The sequence below is a fragment of the Camelina sativa genome, chromosome 17, assembly GCF_000633955.1.
Source record: "Camelina sativa cultivar DH55 chromosome 17, Cs, whole genome shotgun sequence".
NCBI lineage: Eukaryota > Viridiplantae > Streptophyta > Magnoliopsida > Brassicales > Brassicaceae > Camelina > Camelina sativa.
Genome location: NC_025701.1, coordinates 4,577,382 through 4,589,981, shown reverse-complemented (window position 1 = coordinate 4,589,981; position 12,600 = coordinate 4,577,382). Strand labels below are relative to the sequence as shown.

The 12,600-nt window shown below is 33.7% G+C and overlaps 3 protein-coding genes across 4 annotated transcripts; 1 reads left to right on the top strand and 2 right to left on the bottom strand.

The window, feature by feature from the left end:
• LOC104755297 (putative protease Do-like 14) lies at window positions 54–2,278 on the top strand. 2 transcript variants are annotated; one of them, XM_019239200.1, is made up of 6 exons: window positions 54–461; window positions 552–644; window positions 736–866; window positions 1,412–1,626; window positions 1,760–1,802; window positions 1,910–2,278. In XM_019239200.1, the coding sequence occupies exons 3-6, from the start codon at window positions 819–821 to the stop codon at window positions 2,135–2,137; spliced, it is 534 nt and encodes a 177-aa protein (XP_019094745.1). In that variant the 5' UTR covers window positions 54–461; window positions 552–644; window positions 736–818; the 3' UTR covers window positions 2,138–2,278. The 2 variants fall into 2 exon arrangements, with proteins under 2 accessions (XP_019094745.1, XP_019094744.1); XM_019239199.1 differs by having other exon boundaries at window positions 1,718–1,802.
• On the bottom strand, window positions 6,978–10,188 carry LOC104755296 (AP-1 complex subunit mu-2). Its single transcript, XM_010477652.1, has 11 exons — window positions 9,732–10,188; window positions 9,156–9,302; window positions 8,972–9,034; window positions 8,641–8,817; window positions 8,449–8,552; window positions 8,243–8,350; window positions 8,052–8,148; window positions 7,853–7,950; window positions 7,624–7,765; window positions 7,430–7,552; window positions 6,978–7,314 (listed from the first exon to the last, which is right to left on the bottom strand). Exons 1-11 carry the CDS (start codon window positions 9,858–9,860, stop codon window positions 7,216–7,218), a joined length of 1,287 nt encoding a protein of 428 aa, XP_010475954.1. The 5' UTR covers window positions 9,861–10,188; the 3' UTR covers window positions 6,978–7,215.
• Window positions 10,373–12,386, bottom strand: LOC104755294. The gene is made up of 3 exons (XM_010477648.2): window positions 11,641–12,386; window positions 11,266–11,453; window positions 10,373–11,158 (listed from the first exon to the last, which is right to left on the bottom strand). The coding sequence occupies exons 1-3, from the start codon at window positions 12,332–12,334 to the stop codon at window positions 10,676–10,678; spliced, it is 1,365 nt and encodes a 454-aa protein (XP_010475950.1). The 5' UTR covers window positions 12,335–12,386; the 3' UTR covers window positions 10,373–10,675.

Genomic DNA, 12,600 nt, shown 5'->3' with positions numbered 1-12,600 from the left:
TGGGATCAGCACCATCGATGTTCCTTCTGCGTCTAAGATCTCGTCTCTTTCCATTCTCCGGCGGTTTTCCTCTGCTCCTCACTTCTCGTCTCCTTCCGTTCTCCGTCCATCTTTGTCTCCTCAGCTCTCGTTTTCTTATTTTCTCCGGCCAGTCTCATTCTCGTCTTCTTCTGAGCCGACTGCTCAGATCTCGCATTCTTCTGAGCCGACTAAGCCGACTGAGCAGCCTTCTTCTGAGCCGACTGAGCATACACAGATCTCGCCTTCTTCTGAGCCGACTTAGAAGATCTCGTCTGCTTCCATTCTCCGGCCGTCTGCTTCTGAGCTTCCTTCTCCTCTGTTCTCACCTTCTTCCGCTCTCCGGCCATCTTTCTCATCAACTTCCGTCCTTCGTCCATTCTCCTCTTCTTCTGAGCCGACTGAGCAGATCTCCACTAAAGATGACGAATTGATCATCGGAGGTTTGTTCTCTCTACTCATACGTGTTGTTAGTTCTATTTTTTTTTCAACCTTTTTATCATCATTAATTTTTTCTCATCTCCTATTAACAGATGACCTCACATGCCCACCTTTTGATTTGCTAACTTTCTCCAAGTTAGCAGCTCTGATCAGTCCATCCGTGGTTAACTTAATAACAGTCGAAGGTATTCACTTACATAATTTTTTTTACTTAATTTTTTTTATTTTGAATAATACAATACTTATTCACTAATTAATTATTTTTGTTTGACCTAGGGGATGCAATCCTTTATGGAGCTGGTATAATTATCAGCACCAGTGGCAAGATTTTGACTTGCGCACATAGCCTCTACGATGACATGTTTCGTCTCCGACATGATCCTGAATATCGGGCTGAACCTAAAAAGGTACTATCTATTAATAATAATGTTGGATATTTAAAACATTATTAAACTCAAATGCTGATATTAATATAGAATCATACTGTATTTGTATTGACAATGTCCGATATTTAAAACATTATTAAACTCAATTGCTGATATTAATATAGAGTTATATTTGTATTGATAATGTTCGATATTTAAAACATTATTAAACTCAATTGCTGATATTAATATATAATTATATTTGTAATGATAATATTCCATATTTAAAACATTATTAAGCTACGATGACATGTTTGTCTCAGACATGATCATGAATATCACGCCGAACCTAAAAATGTATCTATTAATAATAATGTTAACATTATTAAACTCAATTGCTGATATTAATATAGAATTATATTTGTATTGATAATGTTTGATATTTAAAACATTATTAAACTCAATTGCTGATATTAATATAGAGTTATATTTGTATTCATAATGTTCCATATTTAAAACATTATTAAGAATTATATTTGTATTGATAATGTTCGATATTTAAAACATTATTAAACTCAATTGATTAGGTGGACATCATCTCTCATGAAGAACAAGTCTTGTATGGTCAAGTTTCTTTTCTTGATGTATACAACGACTTGGCAATAGTGGAGACGTGTTGTGAAGGTACCAAATTCACCCCTGCTACTTTTGGTATATCCAAAAATGTATCTGTGGGGAATTTGGTACTAGCAATTGGATATTCACTTGGATTATCCCATACAATATCCAAGGGTATCATCAGGTAATAATTTTTTATATATATTTCAAATTATATTTCAATATATATTTATTTTAAATTTCATGTGCTAATTTTATCTTATTTGATATTGTAGCTATGTTGAACGCCCCCATCATGAAATACCCTTGATGGATAGTTCGTATGATCATTTTCTCCAGACCGATTGTTCTCTACATAGGGTAAATTAAATTCTTTTATATTAATATTGTTGATTACATTTGTTTTTTGCATTTGTGTTGGCATATTATTGTTTCTTAACTCGATTCATTTTTTTTGTTTTTGTAAGGGAAATGGTGGAGGCCCACTTATCAACATGCGAGGCCAAGTCATAGGAATAGTTTGTCACACTTGTCTGATTGGGCCAGCTATGGGCTTTGCTATACCAAGTGATGCGATCTGTGAAATTGTTCAGAAGAACAATTGGATGAAGAAGGCTGAAGTAAAAGGGCAACCAATAGCAGAGTATGGTGTGACGGAGCCTTTGACGGATCCGGAGTGGTTTGGACCTATTTAGTATTTTAAGCATTGTTAGTAATTTGAGACTTGAGTAAATAAAGCATTGTTAGTAATTTGAGACTTGAGTAAGTAAGTATTGTTAGTAATTTGTCTTTTAAGTTATGTAAGACTTGAGTAAGTAATTTAACTATAAAAATGACTTGAGTAATTAATTCATTCTTATCCCATATCGAATTCGCTGATGCAATTATGGTTTTCTTTCCGCGGTAATTAACAGAAAGAACCCAAAAGAAGTCGATACACGCTTGGACCACATGTTTATGTTATACTATTGTCTAAGCTTTAATTACTTAATATTTATTTATCTAATTAAACTAAATTATAAATACTAATAACTAGAATAGGATCCGCCGTGTACCGCGGGGTAAAATTATTTATAATTAAAATATTTAAATTATAAGTTATATTTGTTGATCAAATATGTTATAATTATATAATAACTGTTAAATAAACCATATAATACCATAATATAATTTAATTTTTATATAATATTTATGTAATTAATTTAATTAGATATGTCTATTCTCTTATAATGACAATGTTAACAAAATAATGAAATGATGTTTTACCCGTGTAACACCGAATTAATGATATTTTTTAATTTATATAAATATCAATAAAAGCCGTCCCGCTATATAACCCCGTCGCGAGATATTTTAACTCACACTATATCATCTTAATTTTTAATATTTATTGTGTATCTATGGTATAATATTTATCATATTTAACTTTTTAAAAGTTTTAAATATTTTTCATATAGAACCAGAATAAAGAATTTTAAAAATCTTATCATATTTAACTTTTTAAAAATCTTTAAAATAAAAAACCAGAATAAACCAAATAAAAGTTTTTAAAGTTTGAATGCCTGATAAATCAAGGTTTCACTTAGGCATGGGCATTCGGGTACCCGTTTGGGTACGGATCGGGTTCGGATCGGTTTCGGGTTTTCGGATTTAGATGTATAGGACCCGTTTGGGTATTTCTAGATTCCGGGTTCGGATTGGGTTCGGTTCGGGTATTTCGGGTTCAGATTCGGATTACCCGAAATTCACAAAACTCAAAATTTTAGTATCTAATTTAGTCTAAATTATTCAATAATACGCAATATATCTGAAAATTTAGAGTATTTTTAACCCAAATTTACTAATAAACATTTTAAATACTTCAAATTATCGAAAATATCTAAAAATCTGAATATTTTGAATACTTTTATTATTAAAATTATAAATATTACTAATATATTACTACTATATATTAATAATATGGGTATATTCGGATACCCATTCAGATTTCGGTTCCGATCGGGTTCGGATTCGGGTTTTTGGATTTAGAGATTTAAAATCCATTTGGGTATTTTACAATTCCGGATACGGGTTCGGATCCGGTTTTTTGGATCAGGTTCGAATCAGATCTTCGGATCCGGGTATTTTGCCCAGACCTAGAACACTTTTATTACTAAAATTATAAATATTACTAATATATTACTACTATATATTAATAATATGGGTATATTCGAATACCCATTCGGATTTCGGTTCGGATCGGGTTCGGATCGGGTTTTTTGGATTAGGTTCGGATCGGATCTTTGGATCCGGGTATTTTGCCCAGGCCTAGTTTCACTCATTTGTATTCAGAATCATTTTGGTCTCTTTTATAGTATGACTATAAACCATTGCTCATTTTTTTAGACGATGTGGGATATTTTACCCGTATTTTTTATTCATCTATTGAGTAATATATGTCCGTTTTTTAAATTTTGTATTACATCATATGCAGGAAAAAATCACACTTTTTATTAACTAAATGTATTACAGAATAATTCAAGATAATTTAAATATAAATTCAAAAAAAAAGAAAGAGAATAATATATTTATGTTTGAATGAGGTAGAAAGATTTCCTTATTTTTTTAAATCTTACCTATAATTAATTTTGAAGTTTTGGTAACTAATATTAAAGTCAATGCATTAAATGTAAAAACTTTCCAAAAAATATTTTTGAGCAAAAACTGCTGCAAAAATACTAGTATATAGATAATAGTATATTATGGTAGAACCTAGGGAGCAAAATAACCGGTAATCAAATAACCGACCGAACCGAATCGAAAAAAAATCAAACCAAAACCGAACCAAAATTCTTCAAATAACCGAATGATTAGTAAAATCCTATATCCAAACTAACCGAAAACGAACCGAACCAAACCGATAATTAAATAATTAACCGAAAAGTCTGAATACTTAAAAGGTACCAAAAATAATATACTTAATATTATGCAAAACTATAAAATAAATTAAAAATATTGATTATTTCTACATCCAAAACAATTAGATAATTAAAATAATCAATATATCTAAATGTTATTATTTTGAATTTACAAGGTTAAATTCTATTTTCTAAAATCGGATCAATATTTTTCCCCTTTTTATACTTTTTGTAATGTATTTTTGGTTAATTTCGGTTACTTTTGGTTATAGTTTTATTTGGTTAATTTCTATATAATTTATGTTAGTTATGGTTACCTCTTCAACTAACTGAACCGAAACCGAACCGAACTGAACCGAAATTTCTAAAATATCCAAATGGTTATTATATTATTATATCCAAACTAACCAAAACTGAACACAACCAAACTGATACCAAACGGTTAACCGAATGCCCAGGCCTAGAACTAGAATCTCTAGTTCAATGAAGATGATCTTAGACTATTTACAATGGTAAACTCTTTTAACAACCTATTTTACATTCAACATCATCTTTTTTCTATTCCATCTAATAATTCAACATCCAATCAATATTTACACTCTACAATACATTTGTTTAATAAAGTTCAACAATCTATTTCCATTATTTTATTTCATATTCTAATTTCATCTATTAACTACAAATTAATGAGTTAGTGGCTAAAATAATTATTTTCTTATTTTTATCTCATATTCTTAGACTAAGTCACAAACAATAAAGATATTCAATCACACATGAAAAAGAGTTGACTTGAAAATTGATAATCACTGTGTTTACGAGTAAGTAGAATAATTTTGAGTTTAGAAAGAATCATTGTTGGTATCTATTTCACAAAAGACGGTTTTTATGTGTCTGGTTCAAATGAAAGAAATATTTATTGATAGAGTATATAAATGATGAATTTTGATAGAGAAATCAAGAATAAAAAAATTAATTTACTATAATATAATGGATCTCAAATAATTGGGGGTATATCTTAGAAATATTTATTGATAGAGTATAAAAATGATGAATGAGGAAGTGTCTTTAGTCAAGTGGTTACAGCACCACCTCTGCGACCGATCCCACCGGTGTTCGACTCCACTAAGTCGCGTTACCCCGCATTGTAGGGATTGGCTATGAATCGGGCCTTGTCGATTCAATGATGACAAAAAAAAATGATGAATTTTCAATCTCTATATCACTCCTAACATCCTATGAGAGGATACCACATGGACACTATACCACATGGACACTATCTCTCTCTTTTAATTCAACATGTTGAACTTATTCAATTATGTTTAATCCACCTCATATTCAACAAATTTTTCATACATCTTTGCACCAATTCAACAATTTAATAATTTTTTTCAATAACACCATTGTAAGTAGTCTTATAGCAAATAATACTAAATAGCGATTGTATTAATACTTAAAGCTTTACTTGACTAAATTTTTTGTATGGATGTGGAATCATTATAAGTATTCATGGAAAAAATACTAACATGTGCCCACAATGTCTACAACATTACTCAAAAGTCTTTATACTCCCTCTGTTTCATATTAAGTGTCATTTTAGAATCACACAGATTAAGAAAATCATTAAATTTTCTATTTTACTCTTTATTAATATATTATATATTTTTTTATTGGTCAATACATTAAATTGGTAAGGATAAAATTGGAAAATTTACCAAATATCTACATTGAAAATACAAAATGACACTTATTTTGTAACAAAATTTTCAGCTAAAAATGACACTTAATATGAAACAGAGGGAGTATAACATTAGGCAGTGGAGCAACATGACCAAGTAACATATATTATAATGAGATTTTTATTGTCTTTGCTAATTCCTTATTGTGTTTAGGAAGTAATGAATTTCTTATTGTGTTTGCTAATTCCTCTCATATTTTGATCTTGTTCGTCTTACACAAGTTTGGTTAAACGTATCGGTTCGGAAATACACATGATACAAAGTTTGTGCAAAACTTTTATTCTAACTGATTGTGTAATAAAGACGGTAAACTAATTTTATAAATATTGTTGATTGTGTTCGTGTTTTACATTGATATTTGATGCTGCAGGACGGGATGCCCATGACATTTTATTTGTTTGATTTTATGTTTTAACCATTACTTTCATTAATGTTTGTCTTAACTTTGGAAGTTTTCAATAAGCTCTATATGATTTAACACTTTGTCGCAAGAATTGATAGTTTATAAAAAGACTAGTGAGACAACTTTTTCATTGGTGATATCTAATGATGTTGGTATATAGAAAAACATTCCAATAGAGAATGAGTGTGTACAATCTTATTTTATTGTTATCTATATTTTTCTCATATCCGACCTCTCTATTTATTCATTATTTACCAGTTAAGGTGGCCTGAGTAAGTTAATACGTTTATAAAAAGACTTCGGAATGTGACATCTCGCATAACGTTTAGGAAGAGGTCATTCTTAGCCCATATCGAATTCGATGATGTCACCTAATCTCATGTAGGTGGCGTTATATAAAATGTCGTTACAATTACTCTAGTTTAATAGTCATAATATAAAAGCTATAGATATCAAGTGAAAAAAAGAGAGGAAGCGCGAAAACCGGGGGTTTGAGAGATACCAAAAAGTACTTACTAATTTAAAAAACTGTCGTAAAAACTTTAAAATCTTACAGGAAAAAAAAAGAAAAGAAAAGAAGAAAAACAATTCACAAGAATATGGCTTCTAAAACAACCTTCACCGCAAATTTCATCAGCTATAATATTTCAATCTTTTTCCCTTTTGTTTTTTATCGATCTTCCTCTGCTTTGTTCGTTGACAATGGCTTAAGTAAAAGTTAAACAAAAACACAGATCTCACATGAGTCTCAGTTCGTACTCACCAGCCATGGTTATATATCTCACCCATGGAAGAGCTTGGTACCCACTCTTCTCAATGATCTTCAGGTATCGAACCTGCAATACCCATAATTATCACGCATCAGTTTTTTTTGCTTTCAGATTTTTTAATGCAGTAGTATTGAACGAACACGATACATATGACAAACTGATCACTGTTAGCAATACCGACCTGTATTCCTGAAACTGTGAAGTATGGGATCTCGAATTTGACACGGATTGGAGCTTTTCGCTCAGGTGTTGATTCCTCTGCGGTTATACTTGGAAGATGAAACTCTGCTCGCAACATATACTCCTACATTGTTTCAAAACTTCAAGTAAGCATTTGACTTTGCTAAAGTGTTACAATAAACTATAAGAACTTACCTTGTTCCCTGGGAAAGATTTGATTTTCCAGACCAGTGCATCTTTTTCGGGAGCATATGCGGCAGACCCAAGAGATGTTCTTACATTGGGGTTAGATGCATCGGTTGGTACAGGCAACTCAATCTCAACATTTGTTGCAGTGCTGCAGAGTAAGGAACTCTTAGCAAAACGTTTTAAAAGATTTTTTTTAAGTAATGGTTAAACAAATCACACAAGGATTATTAGTTACCTTCTTTCCTTAAATTGGCTTCTAGCTTTTACTAGCATCTCAACACGACTTCTGGAATGCCGCTCTATCTGCGCTTCGACCCATATAAGAGGCTTTACCTGAACAAGTATAATGTGAAAAATTTTTTAAAAAAAACATGAGATTTAATTTGTTTAAGAAAGGGACAAAAACCATTTGTGCAGTAGTCCACATTTCAAACCTGAGTACTGAGTCTATACGTCATTAGATCAAAAGATCCATCAGGTGGTATGAAAGATATCGTCCGGTCGTTTTCAAAACGGGCTAATCGAACACACCTAACATTTTGAAGAAAGAGAGATGTAAAAACTCAAAAATTGGTCTGGATAAAGTGATTGTCAAGAATGTCTGAAGTTGCAGGAAGATACATACTGATGAAATTTGATGTCCTCCAAATCAATGGCTTTTCCTTTTGTTGCTCGTCCCTGCGCCTCCAACAATACTCTATCATTGAGGCCTAGCTTACACTCTGGCATTCCACTGTAATAACATGGATTTAGAAGCAGATTGTCAAAGAGGAAGAACTTTTTTTTTTAATCTAGAATGCTTTGGTTGACTAGGAACACTAGAGAACGCACCTCAAGTATGTTCGCATCTTCAACGCTCCAACGACATCAGACCTGACAATTTGCCCATTACTGTTCACAAGGATATTTACACTCTCAATTACATCCAAGAAAACCTGGAAAACAAAACATATGTCTGTCAACATTTGAAAACTTAAACGTTAGAAAAGTAAAATGTTCCCTGCTTGAAAAGTAAGCACGTACTTCGTTTTTCTTAAATTGTAACCCCTCGCTCCTCCATGAGACAGCATTTGTGACAGCCATTGGAGGTCGCTGTGTAACTTCCATTCTATATGCATCAGTCTTGATGAATTCACTAAGGATTCTCGCCTCAGTATACTGAGGGTAACCAAAGTCCATCATCTCGTCAAGTAACTCATACTGCCAGCAACATAAGTCAATTTCAGTACCTAGTATTTATAATAACTTTTGTCCACACATATCCAGCCCATGTGAGAGAAATAACAATATACTATATAGCATACAAAAAAAAAGGTGTTATAAGAGCGAGCAGATGGGAGAAGCATTGACATACCACTACCACAAAGTTATCCCTCAATGATTCTTCCTCTAACTCCTCAAAGTAATGCTTAAATACCTACAAATCAGTATAAGAAATACATATATATGGTCAGTATCATATGAAACAGTGCCGTTCTTTTTCCTCCAACCGGGGAAACAGATGGAAATGCAAAAACTGAATCACTAAGGATGCTTACATCGACAACGCGATGCAAGAAGAAGAGAAGACTGGCAGCATTACAGTTCTGTCTGGACGCTATCATCAAGTAAATGTTACTATGCTGTACAAACATGTAGGTCACCCCATTATCATAAGCAACCGGATCGTTTGACTGTGAATCACCCTGGAAAATTACACGAAAGTAAGCAAACCCGCAAAGAAAACACTACTTACGAAAGTAAATATTAGCGATTCTGATCCAAATTCTAATCCAATTTGAATCCTCCTATAAGCACTGATCAAGCTTGTTCATTAGTTCCAGATGTTCAAACTTCCGTATCGTTAAATCACAAGAATCTATCAGAAGGATTAGTGGCATCAGATCACAGAGACAGATCACTATCTTAGAACTATATTAGCAAGCTTCCATACACTTTCGAATTCTATTGGCGAATCTCCCAAAGATGGGAATTAGAAACGAATCCATGACTATCGTTCATTGCATCGAAGTACTCTTTAAAAATTCACATCATCCAAGTACCAAAACAGAAACTAAAATCACCGAATCGCAAATCTAAGAAAGCAAATATCAGAAGAGGGAGAGTAAAAACACCTCTTTCTCGATGAGTTTGGTGAAGAAACGCTCAGCTTGAGCAGCTGTGACATCGCCACGGTAATCGCGCCACACCAGAACACGGCCCTTGATATCGAGCAGAAACAGCGCTGAGGCCGCCCCTGCCATGTTCTTCTTCCTTCTTCTTCTTTCCTCCCTGTTTCTTAAACGATTGCGAATCAGATCCGATCAAACAGATGGATTAACCCAACGAGATCTGAAGAATTTTATGCTTCGCTGGAGAAGAAGGACCAACGTCAAAGAGAAGAAGGAGCTAAGATCATCTGGTGCAGCTGAGTGGTTCCTCGATAAAGTCTTATTCACGATCTGACGAATTCGTTCTGGTTCGTGGTTGGATTCATAATACAGAGAGACACACAAACACACACAATAAAATAAAATAAAATAACCGATGGGAGTGAAAAAGTGCAGCTATCAAATTCAGCTTCGCATTACTCTATTGTCCCAAACATATTGCCTCGAGACTCCACCGATACGACGCCGTTCTGTATAAAAAAACACACTGTTACTTGTATGAACTCTTTTACTTTTCGTAGTCGTGATTCATTATTGACAATTGTGAGAAGTACGTTTCCATTGGCTAATTGAGATCTCTGAGATTTAATCATGTATAAACCATATACTAAACACATTTCATCTAAGTTTAATGCCTTTCAATATCTTCATTACATAGGCGATACAGAGAGAGAGTGAGAACAATACAAATGAAATTTGAAGTGATCAAAGTAATCTTCTGTACATGTGTTTCAATCAAAACCTTTTTTTTTTCTTTCTTCTGTTTGAGAGCAACCATCATTAGAACCACAAACAATCAAACTCGCCCAGATGACTTTCCACGATTTGACTCAGCACACATCTTTATGTTCAATTCTATTTGCTTCGAGCTCGTGGAGACAGGGCAGAGCAACAAGCCAGATGACGGTTCATGATTCTTTTTGGTTTGCGCCCTTTGATGTAATCTTAGACTTGAGTGCTAAGCAACTTATATCATCGTCTCCTTCTAGATCACTGAAAGAAACATCATCCTCATTCACTGTGAACATTGGAGCCCAAGAATTAGCAGAATCTTCTTCTTCTGGCCAATCATCATCATCATCATCATTGTCATCATTAGGTGTTTGGCTAAGACTTGCACTATTTTTGTCATTCTTCTGGATTGGTTTCTCATCAATAACAGCCTTATCGATGAACTGAGCGTTTTCAGACCCGTGTTCGAAATCACGATACATGATTGAAGGAGGTTCAAAAGCATATATTCTTGGAGACAAAAACTCAGGAGGAGCATGGTTGTAGTAATTTGAAGTTGACGGTGTAATGTCTTCTTCAAGAATCTTATCTCTACTTTCTTTAGAAGAATGGGTTTGATTCTGAAGCTCTTCCATCCACAATGCTCTTGCACCCATCACCTGCAACAATTTTTATTGAGTAACAACAAGTCAACAACAACAACAAATCAATTTTGGATTGGATTCAAGACTTAAGAAGAAGAAGAAGATAAAAGAGGTTTTGTTACCTGTGGGGAAGACAAAAGATGAGCATCGTGTTTATTGAGCCTTGAAAGAAGAAGAACAAAATAGACTTTCCAGAAGTAACCATCAGTCATATGGCATGGACAAAGCTCAATTCTCAATGCAGCTAACCTCGGAGCAAGACGTTCAATAGCTAAAGCATGACCTCTTTGAGCATCAGTCATTTCCAAATCTACCAAAGAAGAAGGTAAAACTATTGAAGAAGAGAAAAACCAAACCTTTGTGATATGTATATAGCAAACAAGTCAAAATCAATGAAGACTAAAAAAAAAGGCCAAAAACCTTAACTTGTGAAAATTTCAACAAATTATAAATTAATCCAAAAATTGACACAATGAATGAAGGAGAATGTAGGTTACCATCAAGATCTTCGTCAGGATCAAGAGGAAAATCCAACCAAGTTTCTGGATGCATTGCTATGTTCCTCGCAAATGCCAACACTTCGTCGGTTAGAGCAACCGCAGCGATCTCTTCTTCTTCTTCATCAGTTTCCTCCTCTTCTTCTTCTTCTTCTTCTTCTTCCTCCTCAACAACAGGATCATTAAACACATGTTGGATACCTTTTTCGTCCAAATCCCAGCTCCTAACCCTAATTCCAGTCTCCGGCGTATCACTTCCAACACACGATTCGTCCCGATCTGAAGACCGAGATTGATCCAGTCTAAGATCCGAAGAACGCGATTGGTACAACTCAGGATCTGAAGACCGCGATTGATTCATCAACCTATGATGATGATGATGATGATGATGATGATTCGATAGATCGGAGGAGGAAGAAGAAGAAGAGGATCCATCTGGTAACGGAGCGAGAAAGTTAGCAACGCCGCGAAATTGACGCGTGAGGGTATGTCCAAGCTCCGTCAAATCGTCTTTAACCCCACGCGCTTGAGCCTCATCTTCCGGTGACAAACGAACGGCGTTTTTATCGGAATAATCGTGTATTTGTTGCGGTGAAGATATCCGGGTGCTCGTGTTGTCTTCTTCGTCGTCGGCGGTGGCGTCAACATCGTCTCCGATTCCCTCGTATAAGCTTTCGAGAAAATTCGAAAACATTATGATTTCAATTCTTTTGTCTTTTGTTTTTCTTTTCTCATTAATCTATTGATCCATTTGTGCTGTATCGTTGACTCAAAAACCTATACAAACAAAAAAAAATGTGTTTTGTTAATTTTTTTTTTGGCCAACAAACCCCATACAAAATTAAAATATTATACAGTTGTAATTTACTTTAATTTCCTACAAATTTAAATCACAATATTTCTTTCCTCTTTATTGGAAAATTGTATTTAGAAATGTAATTGGTTAATATATATATATCC

Coding starts and splice junctions, on each gene's coding strand:
- LOC104755297 (XM_019239199.1), top strand. CDS start 819: ATGTTTCGTCTCCGACATGATCCTGAATATCGGGCTGAACCTAAAAAG. Junction 867..1,411: donor ATCGGGCTGAACCTAAAAAG/GTACTATCTATT, acceptor TCAATTGATTAG/GTGGACATCATCTCTCATGA. Junction 1,803..1,909: donor CCGATTGTTCTCTACATAGG/GTAAATTAAATT, acceptor TGTTTTTGTAAG/GGAAATGGTGGAGGCCCACT.
- LOC104755296 (XM_010477652.1), bottom strand. CDS start 9,860: ATGGCAGGGGCGGCCTCAGCGCTGTTTCTGCTCGATATCAAGGGCCGT. Junction 7,951..8,051: donor CGTATAGACTCAGTACTCAG/GTTTGAAATGTG, acceptor ATACTTGTTCAG/GTAAAGCCTCTTATATGGGT. Junction 7,553..7,623: donor AATCTTTCCCAGGGAACAAG/GTAAGTTCTTAT, acceptor GAAACAATGTAG/GAGTATATGTTGCGAGCAGA.
- LOC104755294 (XM_010477648.2), bottom strand. CDS start 12,334: ATGTTTTCGAATTTTCTCGAAAGCTTATACGAGGGAATCGGAGACGAT. Junction 11,454..11,640: donor TCCTGACGAAGATCTTGATG/GTAACCTACATT, acceptor CTTCTTTGGTAG/ATTTGGAAATGACTGATGCT. Junction 11,159..11,265: donor ATCTTTTGTCTTCCCCACAG/GTAACAAAACCT, acceptor AAATTGTTGCAG/GTGATGGGTGCAAGAGCATT.